The 23,296-nt window shown below is 40.2% G+C and overlaps 2 protein-coding genes across 6 annotated transcripts; one reads left to right on the top strand and one right to left on the bottom strand.

The window, feature by feature from the left end:
* Positions 1-1,884: 1,884 nt before the first annotated feature.
* On the bottom strand, positions 1,885-16,237 carry tfap2a (transcription factor AP-2 alpha). Of its 4 annotated transcripts, none has more exons than XM_041065848.1 (7): positions 16,146-16,237; positions 11,050-11,469; positions 9,772-9,823; positions 7,906-8,131; positions 6,765-6,883; positions 4,795-4,936; positions 1,885-3,330 (listed from the first exon to the last, which is right to left on the bottom strand). In XM_041065848.1, the coding sequence occupies exons 1-7, from the start codon at positions 16,176-16,178 to the stop codon at positions 3,042-3,044; spliced, it is 1,281 nt and encodes a 426-aa protein (XP_040921782.1). In that variant the 5' UTR covers positions 16,179-16,237; the 3' UTR covers positions 1,885-3,041. The 4 variants fall into 4 exon arrangements, with proteins under 4 accessions (XP_040921782.1, XP_040921781.1, XP_040921780.1 ...); XM_041065847.1 differs by lacking the exon at positions 16,146-16,237 and adding an exon at positions 14,269-14,428; XM_041065846.1 differs by lacking the exon at positions 16,146-16,237 and adding an exon at positions 12,935-13,436.
* Positions 16,238-21,020: 4,783 nt separating this feature from the next.
* On the top strand, positions 21,021-23,279 carry tmem14ca (transmembrane protein 14Ca). Of its 2 annotated transcripts, none has more exons than XM_041065867.1 (5): positions 21,021-21,099; positions 21,613-21,697; positions 21,925-22,026; positions 22,192-22,279; positions 23,103-23,279. In XM_041065867.1, the coding sequence occupies exons 2-5, from the start codon at positions 21,622-21,624 to the stop codon at positions 23,158-23,160; spliced, it is 324 nt and encodes a 107-aa protein (XP_040921801.1). In that variant the 5' UTR covers positions 21,021-21,099; positions 21,613-21,621; the 3' UTR covers positions 23,161-23,279. The 2 variants fall into 2 exon arrangements, with proteins under 2 accessions (XP_040921801.1, XP_040921802.1); XM_041065868.1 differs by having other exon boundaries at positions 21,043-21,103.
* The last annotated feature ends 17 nt before the right edge of the window (positions 23,280-23,296 follow it).

Genomic DNA, 23,296 nt, shown 5'->3' with positions numbered 1-23,296 from the left:
AAATACTATTTTGTATTTTTAAAAAAGGAGGTATGCAAATTATAGGCTAGTATCGGTGTAAACAAACGACAGACAATGGGATCTGGCGTTTCTTTAACACTCCAATTCCATTACACAGAAAGACACAATTACAGGCCCTGCGATCCTCCTCATCTTATACTAATAATACGCGCAAATATCCGCCATTGTTGTAGATACCACTATTTCTAATGCGTTCGTTTCACCCTCAAAACCTGTTTTCATTCAACCAAACCCCGATAAATTTATTAAATAACATTAGCATTAATGACATACATGAGGGGGCTTTCCCTTTTCCCTAATACCAACGAATGCTGTTTTAATACGATTGTTTTCCCTTAAAGTGACTATTTATGCTAACCCCCCACCCCTCGCATCCACCACAGCAGGAGCAGCCGGGTAGTATCCCCTCCAACCCCCCCCCCCCCCCCCCCCCCATGCGTGAGCTATTGTGCCTGAGGACAGGATCCCACACACAATCTGAGGACTGAGCCAACAAAAACAGGGCCTGACAGACAATGCTTCGCTTCACCTGCTCCAGCACTGTGCATCGCAATTATGCCAAGGACATGTACAGTTAGGTTTCATTCACCCTCCTGCAAAACAACTGCCTCAGAATTAAACCAGGGGCCCGAAAATCATGCAGATAATAAATATGAGTGAGGACGCTGGAGAGGGAGAAAGAGAGAGAGAGAGAGAGAGAGAGAGAGCGAGAGAGAGAGAGAGAGGGGGGGGAGTTAAGGTTCGCCCAGCGCTCTATCTCCCAGTGTTGCAATATTTTAAACTGCATGGTTACTAGACAGTGAAATAGGAAGAGCAAGAAACAATATCAAGATGCATATATCAATAGACTGATTCATGCTCCAGACGAGATTGATTTCGAGCTATAGGTGCCACGCCATCAATATACAATCAAAGTCAAACTCAAATGTTATGCAACGGTCTGCGTTTTATTCTGCGTGCTGAACTGCACGCAGAATAAAAGCAAAGGCCAGCATCAGATTTGCCATCAGGGCCAACGAGATGGCCACATCTGTAGACCCACTCAGCCAGCACACAACGAAATTATACCAAATGCCAGTTAAGAGAAGGGGATTCGTTTCGAAAGTGTTAAGCGAATACATGAACAAAATCCAGCACACTGGGCGCCTGATTGTTCATTGATTACACAGAGAGGCAAACAACATAGACTAACAAATACTTGATGCATGTCTTTATATAAGACTCCAGCACATAATAAACGGGGGAGGGAGGGGGGGGGGGGGGGGGGGGCAAATATAGCCTATAACAACCAAACATTGCACACCAGGCCTATATACATCTCAGAGGGTTTTAGCTGGAGGGTTGGTGCTGCACACTTCAAACGCGAATATATCCATTGTTGTGAGCCATTTGGCCTGCATAAGATCCTGTGCTCTGAACTAGGGAGTTTAAAAGCAAGATTTTTTTTTTTTATTATTATACTTCAGGGAAACAATGAGTTCAACTGCTTATTGCAAGGAGCAATCGTCAGGGGAGACTTAAGCTCAATTACTGTAGCCGTTCAGAATGGGAAAAAATACCAAGACCCAAAAAAAAAGAAAGAAAGAAAGAAGAAAAACACCCAGACTATCAAGCAGTGAATAAAAAATTAAAATATATGAATAAAAATTGAGATGAAGCGTATCAAATATTTATTTTTTCAGGGCAACAAAGGACTATTATACATTGACAGGCATGGGAACTATTGCCAGCACATGTCTATACAATACAGCTAAAACCGCCTCCAATTTTGGACATTATCGGACATAACAAGATATCAGGTGGTCCCAAAAATGTTTTTTTTTCCTTTTTTTCTTTTTCTTTCTTTTTTTTTTTTTTTTTTTGGTATGTCTTCCAACATAAAAAAAGAAGAAAAAGAAAAATGAAAAAGTAGACAATATTCCATTTATTGCTTTTATGGTGCTTTAAGGTGAGAACAAGGGGTGAAACGTATTCTGATTGGCACAACACATAAAAGCTTGTATAAAAACGAAAATAGAAACACACAAAAAAAAGTTCTCCTCAGGGTCTCACTTATGCTGCCTCAAATTAAAAACTGAAAAGAGGATGATATATATAGAGAGAGAGAAATGGAAGTTTTTATTACTATTAAATTTGTTCACTTGCTTCAGTGTCGCCTCAACATGCTACAAGAGGGCTGAATTGAAATATCCCAGAGAAATAAAAAATACCCCAAAACTTCAGTTTTTTTTTCTAAAAACCATAAAATCACATGAAGAACTAAGCGAATATTCAAACCCACTAAAACAGGAGGCACCAGATAAATAAAATAAAAAAAGAAAAAGTTTCAACAGACGCACCATATTTACAATTCCCATTAAATTACACATAAATAAATATATACATACATGAACACTGATTCCCTTATATAACCGTGAATCGTGTTGAAATTCAAAAAGTTCAAGTTGGTCGCTTGGAAGAGAGAGAGAGTGAGAGTCTACAACTGAAGTCATGACAGGGAGCTCTGTGGAATTTCTCTTTGTTTTCAAGTTTATTATTCACAATACTGATAAGAATTCATCCTCTTTTAGCTTCGTTTTTTCTTTCTTGTCACAATCGTAAAATTGAGATATAGAGGGGTCGCTGGATTTCAGTCCATTCGTTGCAGCTCATAAAAAAAAGAGGGGAGTACATAAAACGTCCTCTGGCTGAGGCAGTACACCTTTTCCTCTCCTCTCGCCCTGGAGCTGTTCCTTTGCAGCATTTTTTCTTTTAGGTTTTTTTTCGTTTTTTTTTTTTTAATAACATTTCTGGAAGAAGGAGAAGAAAATAATTGCGTCATTTCCTCATGAATCCAAAGTGGGATGTAAAAACAAAACATGTAAAACCACGCAAGATCAGGAAGTGGCACGATTAACTTTATCAATAGTATTTATAAGGTATTTATAATATTTATATTGGATCGAGGAGAAGGAGGAGGAGAGGTGTGGGTAGAATTTGGGTCATGGGATTTGGCCCTCGATGAAGGCGGGATGGAAACATCACTTTCTGTGCTTCTCGTCTTTGTCTCCGCCTTTAGTGCCGTTGTCTGAGTGACTGTTAGGGTTGTTGTTGAGGTACATTTTGTCCATGGCTTTGATAGCCTCGGTCAGATAGTTCTGTAGGGCCGTGACGGCCGCGCACAGTGCCGGGGTCCCAAAACCGTGCGAGATTAGACTGAAGTGGGTCAAGCAGCTCTGGATTCCCGGTTCGAGAATGGGCTGCGGCCGTGAGTTTCCAAGCGGCGAGCGGTCCTGGGACAGCAGGTCTGTGAACTCTTTGCACACTTGCCTGAAACACAGAGACAGCAGTGTGTTAATGACCAAGAATGTCAGAAATCCCTGCGTGTATTTTAATGTCCCAATAAAAAAAAAAAGCCAGGTTGTGAATCCTAACTTTGCTTAGAGTAAGTGGAAAGTGACTGAAGCCATTTCAATCCTTTCTAAAAGAAAGCACCTATTATTAGTGCAGTGCAACTGTGGTTCTCATTCTAGAAACTAAAACTTAAAGAAACATAAAGAAAGGTAAAGGTAAAAGAAAATGTCCCTGGAGCTGCAAACGTGGGTAATTCATCTCTCAACTGTGTGAAGGGTGTTTTAACCTTTAAGAAAGAGTCCAAATGATTTGCTAAAGTAAGTAAAAAATTTTTTGCAGGGTAAACTTTAAACTTCACAACAGTCGCTTATTATGAAATATGGCAAACATCTAACTAAGTATGCAGGGATAATAATAATAACAATAACAACAACAACAACAACAATAATAATAATAATAATAATAATAATAATAATAATAATAATAATAATAATAATAATAATTCATGCTTCTCCCAAAAGACATTTTTTTAATTCATGTAACTTATATCTTGCTTATATTCAGCTTCTGTAAAACCGATTCCATAACGTATAGAATATTGCTTCCCTCCGCATTTCATGGTATTGGTATCTCAATAACACTCCAAAAAGCCTGTAATGATCGGTTATGGCTGACAGCTGTTTGGTTATAGCGGCCCATCATCAATATTAAATGCAGGCCTCTGCTTCTCTATGCCTTATGAGGAATTCCCATGTTTCAGTTAACGCAAAAAAAGTAAGAAAGAAAGAAAGAAAGAAAGAAAGAAAGAAAGAAAGAAAGAAAGAAAATAATAATAATAATAATAATAATAATAATAATAATAATAATAATAATAATAATCAATGGTAGCGCTGGATGAGAACCAGTTATCTGCCAGTGTCACTGAAATCACAGGGCAAACAAAATGCTGCTGTTTGACTGGGAAAGGCCCAGTCAACATACCAACTGCAACGCATTTAACTGCACGACTAAAATATATTTTAAATCAGAACTGATAATATCACATCGTTTAAATTAAAAAATAAATAAATAAATAACAAGTATCTTAATGAAATCCTTAATTAACAGAGATGTCAAGCACTATTTGAAAGTGTGAGGCTGAAAAATGTTTATTAATTCATACTGGCTTTAGCCAATCACGTTATATGAACATGGAACAACGTAGGCATAATATGTTTCATCATGATCAAGCAGTTGGTTTGTTGTGTTTGTTAAAAAACAAAGACAGAAGAAGTGGGGGTAAAAACTTGTGGTAAGTGTGAAAACTGCATTTTGATAAAGCTATCCATTTGTGTTTATGTGTGTGTGTTTGCAAACTCTCAAAGAAAACAGACACATACACGCTGGCACAGACTGGGACACACTTGGTGTGACACGGTGAAATGTGATGATAGCACTTACTTCGTGGCCAATAGCATGTTTTTTCTTTGGACTTGTTCGTTTGGGTCGGAATGCTGACGGTTTACATATTCAGCTACTGCCTTGGCTGGAAACTCGGTCTCGCATACATAACCAAAATCCCTGGCAAGATGTACCGCTTCGCCTGGGAAGGAAGGAGGGAAAGAAAGAAAGAAAGAAAGAAAGAAAGAAAGAAAGAAAGAAAGAAAGAAAGAAAGAAAGAAAGAAAAGGAAAAAAAGAGGGGGAAAAGAAAGATTAAATGTGTTTGCTTATTAAATATGGTTACATCAAGAAAAAAATCTGAGCAGTTCACACTCCGTGCTTGGACCAAAACGTGATTAATCTGATCTGAACCGAGCGTCCACTCTGTTTATGCGCTCAGACAGCAGGGTTATGGCACCTGTACCTTCCTAACAACATTAATGACGATGAGGACAATAATAGGCCTGGAAATAATAATAAAACAGGCCCCTGCGAGCTGTCAATACACATCAAGCATCAAGCTCTCTCCTCCACACCGTGAGAGCGGCTTAATGTGGAGCAGAGACAATAAGTGGCTATGAGATATAGACGCAGCATAATGCTTAACACCATGTCATTGATTACCAATGCCTGCGCGTTATTGAAAAGTCCAGCAGATCACAGAGGCATGGGAAGGCAATTTTGAAGGGCTGTATCTAAATCTCAACTTTTTACATACTTCAGCTATGAGAAAATGCAGCTTTTATTCCATCCGAGTCTGAGCTCGCTTCTCTTGTTCTTGCTGATTTTTTTTCTCTTCCCCTAAGTCTTTGGTTTTAATTTCCTGAAGCGGTTGAGTTTGACTGCGGGGGCTTCCTGTCCATAAGCCTATGCTCCGGAAGAACGCATGCGCCAATTAGCATCAAAGCTCAAATCCAGTAGCCCGAACTCGTTTCCATAAAATGGAGGGGACCATAAACAGTGACAGCTCTCCACAAAACGCAGTGTCTTTTCGCTGAATGACCGGCTGCCTTCACCACCACCCCCTCTTTCTCTCTGCCACCACCCGCGTACTACTCAGAATCATAGATTTCTCCAGGCTCATTACAATCCAGCACCAAATTTCTACGAAGCACAATGAATATTGCATTCAGTCCTCGTCTGTAATAATGATTAACAGTGACCAATGAACCATCGCAGGCTTTCACCTTTGGAAACCCACAGCACACCAAATACCACTGCACTGAATAATAATAAAGTTTCGACTCTGCAAGCAAAACAGGTTTATCCAGTAGCGTAAAATGCATCTTTCCTTGCGCACCATAACTGACTCATTTATTCTTTAATAGGCCCAAAACATATAGCTGCCAATAGGTCAGTGCCATTCCATTTGCATGCAGCAAAAAAAAAAAAAAGTCTTCACTGAAAAACTAAAGCATGGGAAGCTATTAACGAAAAAATTAAGTTACCATTAAAAATCAGCCCTGTGCCACCATAAACAGGTTGTATTAATATTTGAAACAATGCATGGGTTAATGAATCAATCGACTTCTCATCCGTGAGGTGAAACAGCTCAGCGGCGCCCAATAAACAAGCAGCACTCAATAATTAACTGGACTTCAACACAAACTCATCCAGCGTATAAACTAGGCCAAGCCGTGGACCTGCAAGTGTGCTTCCTGAAAGTGAAGGCCAAACGCTGCAAAGCCACTAGAATTACCAGCACCATTCTCTCTCCCTGTCTCTCTCTCTCTCTCTCTCTCTCTCTCTCTCACACACACACACACACACACACACACACACACACACACACACACACACACACACACATCCTTCATGGTTTATTACTTGCGAGGCAAAGTCGGTCCACATTACACGGATGAGCGCATATGCTGATTTCAAACACAGAGAAAGAAAGAGAGAGGGGGAAAAATCCCAGTTCAGTTTGCAGGCACCTGTGATATCGCGGGAGCAAAAAGAGTGGGAACGTGATTTACGATACCCGACTTACCCTCGACGAGTGACGTCAGCAAGGTGACGTTCGCTGCCTTGCGTCTGCCCGCAGGTAGATTCAAGCCGATTTTATCCAGCTTCTCCCTTAAGGATCTTCCTCCGTTCTTAGACTTGGCCCTGTGACAGTAAAACAAAGCAGAAATTCAATGTAGTTTTGCTCATGTTGAGGACTTTTCTCTGAGTGGGCTAATATTTGAGGACAGAAAAAAACTATAGATATAGATATAGATATAGATAGATATAGATATTCTTCCTTGAAATGGACAAAGATACAGCTCTCCAAATATGGTTATGCAAATATCTACAATAATGTTGTAGCAGTGAATCCGGGGAACAGGCAAATTGTGGTTTACAAGCAATTTACAAGCAAAAAATGTTGTCATATATTTCTTCTTCTTATGAGTAGACCCTATCACTTGGAATTTTGATGATACTTTCTATGATGCATATATTGGATATTGACATGTCTTTGGACTAAATTTGGCCGGCTTTGCCCTACTGTACATCCCTGACACAAACTATAACTAATCCTATAAGAGCAGCAGCCTTTTTCACCAGCAGACAAAATACTGTACAAAATGAATAAATAACACCCTACTTAATAGGCAGGCTGCGTGTCTGCAGCACTTCAGTAGACAGTTCACTAGAGACCAATGTTTTCATGTGTAATGCCTTCACTGGGCCTATAGAGCTGAGGTTGAAACAGACTAGGCCCACATTAATTTAGAGAGAGAGAAAGATGGAGGGGGAGAGAGAGAGAGAAAGAGAGAGAGAGAGAGAGAGAGAGAGGGAGAGAGGGAGGGAGGGAGAGAAAGAGAGAGAGAGAAAGAGAGAGAGAGGGACAGAGAGAAATCCAGTGCGCTACGGAAGTTAATATGGAATTTAACAGACCCCTCCTGCTTTAAATGCAGGAGCTAGGTGTCATGGTTGGTCGATTTTAATTATTCTTGGTACAGAGGAGAGAGAGAGAGAGAGGGAGCGCAAGAGGAAGAGAGAGATGCATGCTCAAAGAGAGAATGGATTGGAGTAGAATGAGAGAGTTCATACACACGCACCCAGACACAAGCACACACACGCACGCACAGGTATATAGAGAGATTTTTTTAAAAAAAATTTGCAGGTCTTCCAGTCAAACTCACCTCCTCAGCACCCCGCCCAGCAGAGAGGCGTTGAGGCATTCGGGCGGCGAGAGGCGTCTTTGCACCTCCGCCACCGTGACCTTGTACTTTGATGTGGAGCTGAGGAGGGAAAGGCGACCCGGAACCGAGCAGAACACCTCATTAGGGTTTACCACCCCTCCGAAAAGACCGTCCTTATTTACAGGGATGGCGGAGACATTGTTGTTCTTGGATAAAGACACTGGACCTAGTCAGAGGGAGGGAGAGAGAGAGAGATGGGGGGTGGACAGGGATGGGATGGGGGGGGGGGGGGGGGGGGTTACAGAGACGAGAGACCGAGCTTGGTGAATTTCATGCAATGCAGAGCCTTAACTAAAAGAGAAGGGGGATTTAGACACCGGATTTAGAGTTTAGCACCACATGTGTACACTTTCAGCAACGAGGACATGCAGAGAAAGGTGGTTTATAGTGCCTAAAACATAATAATAATAATAATAATAATAATAATAATAATAATAATAATAATAATAAAAATAATGTTCGTGTGTATGGAATACATCAGGACTATGAGGCACAATTGTCGCTCAACTCCAAATGTGCAAAAGCTGAATATGTCCATCCATCTTCTCTTTATCTAAAAAAAAAAAAGCAAAAACAAAAAAACAAAACACATACACAATATTTTTATATACAGATCTCAGCAGCAGGAGAACCTCCCGTACCTCCAGTACCTGTGCGCTCAGCTCAAACAGCCTATTATTTATTCATTTATTTATTTACTTTTGCGCACCATGCACTGCCTCAACCGAGAGATTTGGTAAAGTCCACCTCTTCTGACATATCTTCGTTATCCAGCCAAAGACCGTTCTTTTTTCTTTTTTTTTTCTGGTGTGCGGTAACAAAGGGGACCGTGCGCCTTTGGATAGATCACTTGTGACATTAATGGCTCAGGGGAGCCTAATAGAGACAATAGGAGTTAAAAGAACTCTTGAGATTACTAATATAAGAAGCCAATTATCATGTTGATGCGCAGCTAGACAGACTCAAAAAAGAACGAGTGAAAAAAAGACGGAATTAAAAGACAAAAAAGAAAGAAAATCGCTCCATATCGGATCCAGCCAGCTTCTAATTCGACCTGACAAACGCTTTTTAAACTTGACCATGAAAAAGGCCTCCCCATGTTGCACTATTATCAGTATAACTCAGCCTGAATTTTTGACAGCAGATTAGGGAAAGTATTGAAGCAGCGGAATGCAGCAACCTTCAACAAAGTACTAATGTAATATGAAAATTACATTTGGAGATATTAAAAAGTAGTCAGGGATTTTTTTTCTAAGCCGAGTTTTGATTCCCTCTCTAAATGACAAACTATCATCCTGCACACACATAGGCCCGTGCTCCATCCAGAGGTACCAACTTCCATTTTAGATTTGACCGTGCAGAGTGATTGCAGCTATTGCCCTCCGCCACTGAAGCGCCAGGATCGTCTATAGGCCTGTATCTTTGGCCATCAATACCACGGGGGCCCCCACAAAGCCCACCAGCTCTACTCATCTCCACGCTGCTCTGAAACGCTGACAGTAAATTCCATCAGCGAGAGAAAAAAAAGGTGCAGCCAGTTTGATGCACTTGGAAACCATGTAATGAAAAATAGGCTACTGCATATTAGGATCAGTCAGGCGTTACCGCATTGCATCGAGTTCTCTCGAGCAGAAATGGTGCATGGTGTGTGTGTGTGTGTGTGTGTGTGTGTGTGTGAGAGAGAGAGAGAGAGAGAGAGAGAGAGAGAGAGAGAGAGAGAGAGAGAGAGAGAGTGCGTGTGTGAATAGCCTAGTGGTGTGTAGATTTGCCGAAATATGCATGATGATCTCGGAGGAAACTGCTTACCTTTTTTAATTACAGTCTGGTCGGGAATGTGAATTCCTTGATCCTCAACAGGCTGTGACACAAATGTAAAAAAAAAAAAAAATTAAAATAACACTTTTATCACAAAGGCACAAAAATATCATCAGCTCTCTGTCTTGTGCAAGTAAACGTACGATAGGATGCTGTGCACGGTCACAAAGCTTGACACAATTAGCGACCACAATCACCCAACATGGAGGCTCTCGAGGCCCATTCTTATTATTGTCCACGAGTGTTTTCAGTGGGTTACACTGATGTACGCATTACACCAGATCCCAAACTCAGACTTAAATAATGACGCTGTGTCGCCCCATAATCCTGACCTAATTTCGCCCTCATATTGGCTCTACTCACAAGGAAACTTCTAATCTAGATTGGATAGTAATTACGGCAGTGCAGCCTATTAAAGGCCTATGATCTAATTAGAGGATTATTGGTGTTTGTTTCTGATTAAAAACTGGGAAGCATACTCTCAATAAGAACGAGGATTATTGACAGTTTTGTATCATTCATCATGCATCTTTAGTAATCGGAGCCATTACCTAAACTCAATCCACCAAACTCAATTCTCTTGTTAGTGTGCATGCAATATATTACAGTGTTGTTGCCAAAGAAGGGCCTTTTTTTTCCACTGAGAAATGAAAGTCAAAAGATATGAAGAAACCATTGTGGACATACAGGAGCGGGTTGTTTTATGTATATATATATATATTTATATATATTTAATCTTAATTTGATTTAAGTCATGATGAGGAAGAAAAGCGCATAGAATCTGGCAGTTAACGTCATTTTAAATTATTTGTTTATGAAATCCATGTTTTTAAAATAATACAGCGTGCAAATTTGGGTTTTATATAGAAAATAAAATATTCTTGACAACACCGAAAACATTTTTTTTCAAGCTAATTTTCCAGGCAGGAAAAAATGCCGTATTAAGAGCTATAATGAGCTACTCGAAACCTAACTAATTGAACACGTGTCAACTATTAAACAATAAGTAATAATAAGTAATAATAAAAAACACTTTTAGTAATACCCTAATAATATTTATATGAGAAGTAATTATGAAAGGCAGGGTGTTTGTACAAATGGTAATAACAGTTATATAAAAATGAAATTAACACCACCACCGTTATTATTAGTGATTTTAATGATACTGATTAAAAATAATAGTGTAATTAATAGTAAGCACTATTGCACTTTAAAGGAAAATAAACAAAAAAAAAGAGAAAGCAAAGAAAAAGAGAAACGCTGTCTCACCTGAACGTCTTCTAAAGAGTGAGGTATTCCATGGATAGGGATAGAGTCTGACAGTCCCGTTTCGATGCCGTGGCCGGACGGTAGCAGCACTTCCCTGCGATATTCCCGGCACAGCTGGTGAGGCAGGCTGCGGTGCTGGTGCAGCAGGCCGCTCTCCTGACCCTGTCTCTGGCCCGGCCAGCCCGGGTGTTGCGGCTGCGGCTGAGCGTGCAGGGAGTTGAGGGAGTACGGGTCGTTGACATGCGAGTAAGGGTCCTGAGACTGCGGGTAGATGGGCTGGTAGGGTGGGGGGAAGTACGGGGGCTGGAAGTCCGAGTTTGGTGTGTGGGAGAGCGGAGGGGCGCTCGTATAGGGACTCTGGCCCACGCTGCCCAGCTGAGGTAACCTGGCTGTCCCATTGCTGGTACCGTCGTGACGATCCTGGCAGGGAAGGGCACAGAGAAAAGTATGTTTTAGTATGTAACATATATTTACACATTCCTTCTTTGTTTTTAACTGCTGAATTCTCTGCAGGCTTATATTAGGGCATTATCAAATATGGCCTGAGTGGATGACAGGAATTAGACCAAGTGTGGAAAAGAAAATCACATTAATTAGTTCCGAAACTGATTTAAAACAAAATCCACACATCGATTACAACTCCACAAAGTTATTGTAAATAAAATGACATGACAACAAACTCAAAGTTAATAATGAAATGAAACATCAAAATTCCAGAGGTGAAATACCCTCAAATAACAATTTGCATTATTTCAGCATTTTTTTTCAACATGTCCCACAGGGGTTTTTTTTTTCTGCAAAGCATTCAAGCTTTTGCAAAACATTTTTCAGCGGGGGTTTATGAAAAAAAATAACAAAATTTGATATGCAAACACGGTGGAGGCTCCAGCAACTTACCATCGCGGAAAAACTGTGCACTAACATCTGAAAGGATTTTAGTGCGACTCAAGAAAAGAATGATCAGTTCAAAAACACTGTGAGTGTTTGGAAAGGGGGGGGGGGGGGGGTAGGTGGGCGACCAAAAAAGGGGAATAACCAGCAAAACAACAGTAACACAAAAAAGAAAAAGGGAGGAAAAAAAGAGGAAAAAATAGCCCCCGAAAAGATTCTTCTTTCTCTCCTGCAAGATCACGGTGGCCCCGGCGATCAGAAGATATGTGCCACGGTAGCAGGACGATAATCCATCAGAAAGAAATGGTTAGATCCCCGCTGCCCTTCATTTGGGGTCTTAAAATGCTGATATTCGGCGGTGCTGGTGGATTTGGGCTCGAAAAGTTTCTCTTGGTAAGCCTCTCTTTATCTCCTCCTTACTGTCCTGGCTTCTATCACACTGCTGCCGTCCCCTCGCTTGAGCTCATATTAGCCCCCCAAAAAAGAAACCACAGAGCCGCTTCTTCGTCTCCCTCTCGGACTCCTAATAGAGCGCATTCATGACTATTAATATTACAGGAATACTTAATAATAGAGAGAGAATGGTCGGAAATCGGGTGTGAAGCCGAGGACGCAACTCAAGGCAGGAGTCAGCGCTTAAATGACGTCCATTGAAAGGAGGAATCAGTATATCTAATCAGAGATGGGGAGAGAGAGGGAGAGAGAGAGAGAGAGAAAGAGGGAGTGAGAGAGTGCTGAGGGAGTGGAGAGAGAGAGAGACAAAAAAGAGGGATATTCACTCTCGTCTGACGAATCAGAGAGAGAGAGAGGAAGGAGGTAGTAGTAGTGGTGGGGGTGGAGGGGGGGGGGGGGGGGGGTGGCGACGGGAGGGGGGGCATTTTAAAAGGGTCCCAGGGCCAAAGCGCAAAAGTGAAAGAAAGACAGGAATGAAGGGAGGTGGACCACAGACTGGGGAAGGAGAAGGTAGGGAAGGGAACACATGTGCACCTCTGACCTGGGTGAAAAATCCAGCAGCAGACAAGGCTGTGGGCATTCCGGCCGGCTCGTTTCTACCGTTCATCCCTTTGTTTTCCACCTCAGACTCCGACAGCGAGCTGTCCTCCATGGGCCTCATCTCCCTCTCTGTTTCTCTTTCTTTTTCTCTTTCTCTTTCTGTCCCTGTCTCTCCTCTGCCTTCGCCGAATTAATCCACTGTTTTCTCCTCGCCTCCAAACTCAGAGTCACATCGGCTAACTTTTTTTTTTTTTACTTTGACAAGGAGTAAAAAAAAAAAAAAAAAAGAAAGTCGCCTCGGGTCCTGTAGGTCCGGTCGGATCCGGCGCTCCAACTGACTTTTACGCGCGGCGGAAACACCTCCAATTCCACTGCTTAATCACGCATTTTGAAAGAAATCACCAAACACCGGGCTGTGACCGGACTGAATTTTTTTCTCCTTCTTCTTTTTTTTGTATGGACACAAACGGGGAAAACATTTGCCTGTAAATAAACACAATCACGCACCACATCAGCGGTGCGAGTGTGCCCGGCTTTTGTTTTCCTGCTTCCCGGCCGTCCCTATCCTCTGTCAGCACGCGTGTGAAAACACATCCGACTGGCCTCTCCACTCAGTCTCCAGACAAGCCCCTGATATTATTGCCAAACTTTTTTTTTCTTTTTTTTTTGTCACAACCATCACTGACTGTATGCACTCCACACAAACATGCACATGAGCTGCAAAAAACAAAAAATATAATAATAATAATAATATAACGGCTCAAATTGCATGAGTATTAAAAGTGAAGGGTGTAAATGTCCATGATGCCATTTAAACCATAAAATAAAACAGACTCTGCTCGTGCTTACATCTGCCATTTAGTCAAAATATTCATTTTAATTAAACGCGTGGTGAGTGTACATTATTAATTTAATGACTCCACATGGTCACACATTAATATTTGGAATAATTTTTAATGTGACTTTAAAGAGAAATAATAAATCACTGGTGTGAATTTTTTCCTCAAGCAGCTAATTTATTAAATACAGTTGCTCTTGCCACAATGCCTCTTTATTATTATTATTATTATTATTATTATTATTATTATTATTATTATTATTATTATTATTAGTTGTTTGGCCGGACACTAAAACACAAAATAGAAGAACCTATGAAATGGGTCTATCCATCCTATAGTTCATTTAAATTATTTCACTAAGAGCTGTCAAAAGAATTACATATTTGGATCAAAACAGCGCATCCCTAAAGTTATTATTTTTGGTAAACTTTATAATATATAAATATATATATATATAAATAAATTAAAGTAAACAAATCAAAAATGAGCCCCTTACCTCGCAATCTTCATATTTAATGTTATCAGTTAATTTCCAAAGCATTTTCATGGGTTGTTGAGGTGGATATTGAGTAAAGGTATCGCCTTAGTCTTGTTTTCACTCAGTGAATTGTGCTCCCCGCTCAGAAGAAAAAAACTACTTTTATTGAAGCTGTGGGGCTGCTTGTCTGTCTCGCGCTCTGAGGTCTCCCTCTAATGGTGGAAGTAAAAGGCTGGAGCAGCTCTGTAATAACACTGGCACAGGGCCTCATTAGCATATCAACAGCCGTTTGATTCCCCCCCCTCCCCCCCATCTGCTCTCACACACACATAACACAACACCAATGGACAGCGCACAGGTAAAAATTAAAGCAGCAAGACGCTACACATGCTTATTATTTCTACTGTTCAGTGAGGTGTGTGTTTGTTGGGGGGAGTGCGGATTGTCATGCATGGGGTCCTGCATGCACCTGGGACGGTTTTCTGGTATAAATTTGCATGTCTTTCTGAGGCAAGAGGAAAAAAGTACAAATGTGACTCCAGAAATGCTATTTTAAGGAAATTTATATGATTAAAAAAGGAACAAATCTGCTCTGGGAAACAACTTTTTGGCTGAAGTGTTGCACTGGCTCGTTGCTCGTTGCTGTACAACTACTTGCTGTACAACTACAGTTGTACAGCAAGTAGTAGTTTTCCAAGTGCTTGGTGTGAAAACAAGTATGCCTATGCAAATGCTACCGTGCCACACGCTTTATTGCCAACCTTGATTTTTCTTTTTTTTTTTTTTTTAACTCCCAAACTGTTATTTTAATCCCATTGAGAGTGAAGACCTTGAGAGGCTATTCTTTCAATGTTATGTTAAAAAGGTGAACCATTCGGAGCGGCTCTACAGGTCCATTGACTACAATGTAAGGAGAGCAGGGTTTGGGGGAACGTAAATAATTAACACAACAACATGGCCTTGTTTCATTTGAATGACCGACTAGGGGGAACCTGGCCCTGCCCTGTCGCCGGTCGAGACTTCACCTCAGCAGGTCGTGGGGTCAGGAGACAGGTCGCTAGATCTTTAAGGCGTTGGCCCTTCTCTCGCTTTTAAAACCTGGATTACCATTTCTGGCGGAGTGCCTCCTTTTTTTTTTAAAAAAAAAAAGCGAGAAGTTGTCATTAATGATAATGGAGCGATGAAACTGGCTGACAATGACAGCTATGCACGCGGGTGTCTTTCGAGAAATGTGGCCTGTGTCCATTATGGTGATCGTTTGTATATTTTGTGTGTGTACTTTTTTTAGGAGTGAAACATAAGTGTTTTCTCTCAGCAAAGATTGGTCTCTTAATCCTCCCCTTTATATAACTTACAAAGCAAGGCCAGGTTTCCAGTGATACATTTTAAATTTAAAGAATAAGACTCAGCAGAATTGATACTTTTATAACTTGTGGATTTAAGACACATAATCCGAATTTGGAACAGCTGTAAATATGCGCGAAGTACATTTACGAAAAGTTATATTTGACATCAAAGACTTAACAACACAATTTTGAATAAGGGTCGTGACTCTGCTTAGACAAAACTATATGATCTATGATCTATATGATCTTACAGTCTCCAAACAACGCATGCAATCAACATTCTCACGTTTTCAAAGCAAAGCAAAGCAAAGCAAAGCGATGACATGCACAATATGGGATTCCAAATTAAAATTTATGTAACTGCTTTGCATGATCTTCTGACTGATAGAATCTATAAATTTCTATTCTATACAAGAGCACAGCACCACCTCTCTTTACACACGATTTTACGGTGCTTGTACAGCCCCATCCTACAACTAGTAGACACTTTTGACAGTTTTTTCATGGATTTCCACAGCCGTGTCTTTGTCTTAAAGTAAGCACACATACCTGCCATTCCCCCATCTTGCCCATAATTGACATTCTTTGTCTTCTTCCTTTGCTGGTGGTTTTGTTTTAGTCGATCCGATGCTGTGTCTGTCTCATTAAGCCTGCGGTCCCAAAGTAAACCTACCTTTCTCTCTCTCTCTCTACCTGGACCGGATCGTCTCACCTGGCAGTAAAAACGGTGCGAGGCCACCTGGTGACGCATGCGCAGTGTTCCGGGTGTGGGCGGGGGGGACTACCTGGGACAAAGTGAAAAGGCTTATTTGTCTGTGTGCTATATAGGTTTGTTATACGTTAGTCTATTCTAAATTGACTAAGTTTTATTAAAATAAGAATGATTTTTAAAAAACAATCTTGGTGTAAATTATTTGAAGTATGTGATACATTGCACCAAGCAGGAATCACAGCCACTGCGTCGATTAAAAACCATGAATCATACTTGCAGGAATGTGTGCATTTACAATTATATATTTTATGTAGCGACTTTTTCTTTGCATCAGGTGAATTTATGTCAAAGATTAATTTCATTTGTAGAAAGTAAGAAAAGTTTATTGCGCATAAGAGAACTCAAGGCAACTTCTTTTTACCCTTCCCGTGATGTCCGGCAATAAATAAATAAATAATGGAAAATAAAAAACTAAATAATGATAAAGATATCAGCAAATTAAAAAGCATGAATCAAGGCAAAAATACACTAAAACAGAAACAGGCTATTGGTTTTTCTTAAAGTGACATTAAAAGTAAAAATGACATCTATTAGTTCTGCAAGTCATTTTTTCTCTTCGCTGTTTTGTCTTCATAGAAAGCATGAATTCTCAATGCAAATGAAGCTGTGTCATGTTAAAAAAAACTTGAAGGTTAACTGCCAACATCATTACTTCTACACAGAAAGCTCCCCTGCTTTTGTGAGGGGGGCATTATTTATTTATCCACTGTTTATTTCTAATACATACTTATGTAGACCCCTCGGGCAAAGAGCGAATGAGCTTTCCCTCTCTGTCTCTTCCACACACACACATCTAATCACACACATATATACATAGATGAGAGCAGCAACACATGCGCTCACATAGGTGATGATATTCTGAGCTTAAGACCCCCCCTCCAAAAAAACCTTTTCTCCTCTCTCAAGTTTCTGTGGAAAAGACGCATGCAGACTGATTGGGAAGCAAAACGGGACGCAGCCTTCTGCTGTGTCCGACAGTCAGCAGCAGCTGCACGGATGCTTCTCTAAACTTAAACATATTGAATGCATGCTCCGAGAATACAGGGAAAAACTTTTTTTTAATCCTTTATACTTTCTTTTTGTTTTTGTTTTTTTGGGGTTTTTTTGTTTTTTTTCCCCCCAAATATACAATTCCACACAGTATCTATAGATTTTTTTATGGTGTTAATGTTTAAAACCAGCCTTCATGTTTGACTTCAAAGGCGTTTTAACTGCACACACACAATACCTGCAGCTACCCAGCCTGGACAAAAGAGAAGGGAGGTGTGTGTGTGTTGCGGGGTGGTGGTAGGGGATCAGAAATATTGTTTGGGGCTCTGCTCATTTAGGGAGGAGTACGTTTTTTTTTTTTTTTTTTTTAAAAGGCAGAGCTGTCGGAGAGTGGGGTTACTGTCAGGCAGACAAGCGCGGGATCCCTCCTTTTGAATACCCAGCCTGTTTGTCCAGGGCTTGGTTTCAACCACTTCCACCACGGCACCGGGCCTGCGGCAACGTTCAGCTTCCCTAAAACTGTGAGCTGTGTTTAATAGGCGTCGCAACGGTTGCACCCCAGGGACCTTGTACAGCCAATCATATTTAAATAAATTACACGGATTCATTATTATCACCATATTGTTATTACCTTATTATTATTATTATTATTATTATTATTATTATTATTATTATTATTATTATTATTGTTGTTGTTGTTGTTGTTATTATTATTATAGTGTTGTGTGTGTATACTTGTGTATTTATTCAAAAACTGAAAAATGATAATAATAATAAAGATGTGAAACATTCCGGGGAGCTTTTCTTCTCGCAACCTCTGCTGCTTCCCGTGTAGTTTTGAAACACTGATTAGTAATGGCACTAATTCCTTAGCCCCCCAAGTTATTGAGAAGTTAGAATAGTATCTATTTTAAAAATGTCCAGTTTGATTTGTAATGAAGATTTGGGTTTTGTTTTTGTTTGTTTTTTTGGTTTGGTTTGTTTTGTTTTTTGTTTTTTGTCTGTTTGTTTTTAGTAAACAGACTGGCTCCCCGCTGGATTTGTCTTTGTCTGGCTGGTGCCAAAGACAGTAACCTTCGAAGTTCGCCAGTGCTCAAGGTACAGAAACCTGGTAAAATTCGTGGAAATTGGAAGCTGTTGAGTAAGGTTTCGGGCCCATTGCATGAAACGCTGCTTCCCTAAGGAATATAAATTGTGTTCTAGCGCCATCTTTCTACAGGATGAGAGAGGGCCATTTTAAAACAACATTGCAAGTAACTGAAACCAAATAAGGATATTTGCACAGTTTAGCATTGCGGCAAGCGAAATTGCCAAAACGATGCCAGTCAAATAAACAGGTGATGAAAAGGAACATTTTTCAAAAATAAAGTGGATTATGGAAAGTGTCAGAAATGTGACCAAAACTTTAAATAAGACTCTATTCATTGGGTTTGGTTGAGCCCTCTTATTGACTTCTATCCACCTATCCTTCTTCGTTACCTTTAATCACACTTCTAAGACTAAACATGCACATTTACATGGAAATTATGCAACACGGCTCCAGTCCTGACATTTTTTTTAACAAATGTGTAATATAGTATATTTGGAAAAGCACTGAGGATTAAAAAAAATCAAGTCCAGTTAAAGCTTGGGGGTGATATTCTAATCCTATAGTGCCATCTTGCGGTCGTAAAAATAAAAGTAGTTCCCATTCTGTGTCAGGGACACATCGGAGGTCCTCCAGCAAACGGACGCCTCTTTAAATTCAAGAATTGAGAATGACTGTATTGTTAATGGGGTTTAGTCTGCCCTCTATTCCACTATTACAGAATAGATATAGTATAGTTTAGGAGAGAATATGAATCCCCCATGAATGAGGTTTCTTTTAAGTGATAGTGTACAGTATGTATATCATTGTGGGAGAGGAAGGGGAAAGCTTTGCACTAGGACATCGGCATCTAACCAGTGCAGGGGACAGTGTTAAATTATAGGCAAAAAAATGGGTTCATGGTGTCAAACATTAATCATGAATTGCACATACACCATACACATACGCTGCATTTTATAAATAGAAGTAATGAAGTTTGTTACACATGCATTTGCCCTCTTGTCGAGAATATGGTGGAGGATGATTCATTTGGTCTTTTTTTTTTTTTTTGCCAGATCTCTGTAGACCAGTTCTCATGGTTTTTGCACCACTGAACTCTCAAATGTAAATTCATCTTTGTAATAAGGGGTTTATGCACTACAACACTACTATAATATCCCCCTCTATGTAATTATCAGTGGACTGTTCTTGCTGATACAGTCTGATCACTTTCTGCACTGATATTCTCAATGACCAGAGGAAGGGTTGCTCTTCTGTTTTTCCTGGTAAATGACACTAATCCACGAGCATTACAAGCATTACTGATGTCTTTTTCATAGATCCAAATGCAGATGTCACTTTACTCACTTTTCCTACTGAAACACTAGATAGCTGAGTCTTTGTGACTGAAGCTCTAGCCATCCATGCTCCAACAATGAATCCTCTTTCAAAGATGCAAAACCACAAGTAGAGACCATCTTGCAATGGGATCACACCTGCTGCGACGCCAAATCAGTGTGCACAGTGCAATGGAATACACAACACGAGAGAGGTGAATTTGCCTAAGTAGGTGATTTATTAAGATTTATTCAATATGCCTAATCGTGTGATTCCATTACAGGATGATCTGTAGTTTATTCGATATAGTAGTATATCGAGTGTAGTTTGATCTCAAATACACACCTGTAAACCTGTCCACAGAAAGACAGATGGACACATGCAACATTACTCAAAACTGTGTGATGTCTGCAGTAGGTGTCTCCAGGGCCACATTTTCCCATCATGACACACACAGACTCACGAGGTGAAAACAATACCAGCCATGCTGTCACGGCTGATAATCAACTGGGCCTAGAAAAGAATTAGCCCCTTAAGAAACATTTACATTTTGTTGCTTCACAGCCTGAATTCTTTTAGCTTTATTTATTCAGTGCAACAGTGCAATAAAATAGCAAGAGTTCTGAAAAATAATTAATAAATTAAAATAACGGATTTGATGCAGAATCACTGCATGCATTTATACTTTGTGGAACCACCTTTAGCTTTAATTGCAGCCTTGAGTCTGCTTGAACACTTCTCTACCAACACTGCACACCTAGACTGAGCAATATTTTGCTCAGGTTTTCCTCAAGAATTTGCCCCATCCATTTTCACTTCTATGCTGACAAGTGGCCCAGTGCTGAAGGGACACCCCCAGGACAGGATGTTACCACTGTAGATATGATGTTCTTTGAAAGGTGCTATAAAGCTGTGCTGTTTTTCCACTAGATGTACCGTGTGGCACATCAACTCAATTTTGGTCGTGTTCGACCAAAGCACCTTTTTCCACTTGACCTTAGAATCAAGTGTTTTGTGTGTGTGTCTGTGTGTGTGTGTGTGTCACTTGTATAATATTACATATATCTGCAATTGGGGAGCGTCTGACGAAGTATTAGGGAATATAAACATCCTGTGCAAAATAAATAAATAAATAAATAAATAAATAAATAAATACATTTTAAAAATGGTTTTATTACTTAGATATTCTTTGTTGACGTTGTACCGCTCTGGTACTTACGCCTACATTTCCCGTCGGCCACCCTGTCGAATAACCTGCGTATCAGGAATTTGTGCTCGGCGGAGAACAAGCTGCCGCTGGAAGTGACAAAGGAGAGACAGAAGGAACAAGGTCGCCTGTAGGTACATTTTCCATTCTTAGACTAAAGTTCTATCCTTTATACAAAAATGACATATATTCCCCAAACTGTTTATATCAGTGGATTCAGTATATTCCGTGAGGTTTCCGTGGTAGCCCTGCATATACATGTTACAACAACAGTGATGCTAGTTCATGCTTCTGGTGCTCATGCTAAGGCTCCCTAAAGCAGTTAGTCTTATCTTCTAAGCCAGACACACATGTACTCGTCTGTGCGGGGCCACAATGTAACGATCTGACCAGACACAGACGAGTGCTGCTGCCTTTCAGCGGGAAATTTTCTCCTATGCTTCAGTGTTTTCATATCCTCGTCTTGGCTGAGCTAGTTTTCTATAACAGCTCTGTTTTGCTGCGCTCAGACAGTCCTTAAGGTCTTTTGCCTTAGTAAAGTAATATGTGGTTCACAACAGGAAGTCATCTGAATTGAATCATTACTGTGACTTAGCTCTTAAATGTGTTTGTTAAATCACTCTCACCATATGGCTCCTGACAGGTGTTCAACATGTCTGTGGATTGGGTAGGATATGGTTACGCGGCCCTTGTTGCATCCGGCGGAGTAATTGGTTACGTGAAAGCAGGTATGTGTTGTGTTGAATAGGATAAAGTGGTGTGCAGTTACAGTTAAACCTTCTTTCCTTTAATCTCTGATGATCACAATTACATTTACCATCTTTAGAATTGGGATAATAACACCAGTATCCATGTTCATTTAATTATTTATGTGCATTGTAAAATTAAAACTTTTACATACTCTTAAGTCTTGTGGATGTGTAAGTTTTGACCTGCTGTGCATTATTTCTTCTAGGCAGCATCCCTTCCCTGGCTGCTGGTCTTCTCTTTGGGGGCCTTGCAGGTTTTGGTGCCTACCAGATGTCCAAAGACCCCAATAATGTTTGGGTGTCTCTTGGTTGGTTCTATGTTTTCTGTGTGTGTGTGTGTGTGTGTGTGTGTGTGTGTGCATACTGCACGTGGGTAAATGGGACAAAGAGTGTCTTAGTAAGATTGGCAATGTCTCTCACTGGTCTCAATGTATTCAATATTTTCCAACATTTTACTGCATTCTGTCTTACAGCTACATCAGGAGCTCTAACCGGCATAATGGGAAAGAGGTTCTATGGATCCAGGAAGTTCATGCCAGCTGGCTTAATGGCTGGAGCAAGGTAACATGAACAGGAATGCATTGCATTCTGGGTGAAGTATCAATGATCTTTGTTAAGGATGACTCTAACAGGATTAGCTCTAATGGAAGCTAACACAGTGCATTCAGAAAGTACTCAGACCCTTTTACTTTAGGTCTGTTCTATAAAGCAAGTTCAGTGTACTCAGGATATCTTTTCATTACCTGGCTTCACTGAACCTAACGTCGGTCGTCCTAGATAACCTGTACTACGAAGCTGGTTATCAACTGGCTCAGTTAACTCTAGGTTTATCTATCTTGCTACAAGCATGTTCATGTGAAAGAGGCAGAGTACCATGGCACTGTAACCCAGTAAGATGTGAGCCGTTGTTGAAACCCTGAAAATCTAGGGTTAAACCTGAATACTGTGCTAACCCCAAATCCTGCTTTGCAGCACAGGCCTCAGGTCTGCAAAGCTTGTTGCGTGATACCCAAGAAGAGTCAAGGCTTAAGTAAAAATACTTAAAGTACGAAGGAAAGGGTCTGAATACCTATGTCAGTGTGATAAAATTCTGTTTTTGCTTTGTAGAATGAATTTAAACAATTTTAGCGTATGACTTTGACATAGCAACATGTAAAAAAAAGGGAAAAAAAGTCTGAATACTCTCTGAATGCACTGCATACTCACTGAATAGATCCTTACTGTTAATGCCAGATAATGATCATTCATACACAAAGTGATTTAAAATCTCCCTATGCTAAGAGTCAAGAACTGGGATGTGATATTTATTTTGTTTATTTTTTTTAAATATGAGGACATTTTTCCTTTTCCTCTGTGAATGAAGTCTAATGTTATATTGTTCCAGTCTTCTGATGGTGGGGAAGCTTGGTGTAGCATTGCTCCAGAAACCCCAGAAGTCCTAATGGAGTCAAGATTCCAATGTGTATCCCATCTGCCACATCAGGAGTAGCCCTTTGGCTTGTCATTTACTGTTGAATGTTAATATTTTTGAAAGAATGAGAATAAAACATAGTACCTTGTATATATAAGAATGACTGT

Source organism: Toxotes jaculatrix, chromosome 20, assembly GCF_017976425.1.
Source record: "Toxotes jaculatrix isolate fToxJac2 chromosome 20, fToxJac2.pri, whole genome shotgun sequence".
Lineage (NCBI taxonomy): Eukaryota > Metazoa > Chordata > Actinopteri > Toxotidae > Toxotes > Toxotes jaculatrix.
The sequence above is the reverse complement of the archived record's forward strand: the minus strand, read 5'-3'. Positions and strand labels throughout refer to the sequence as shown.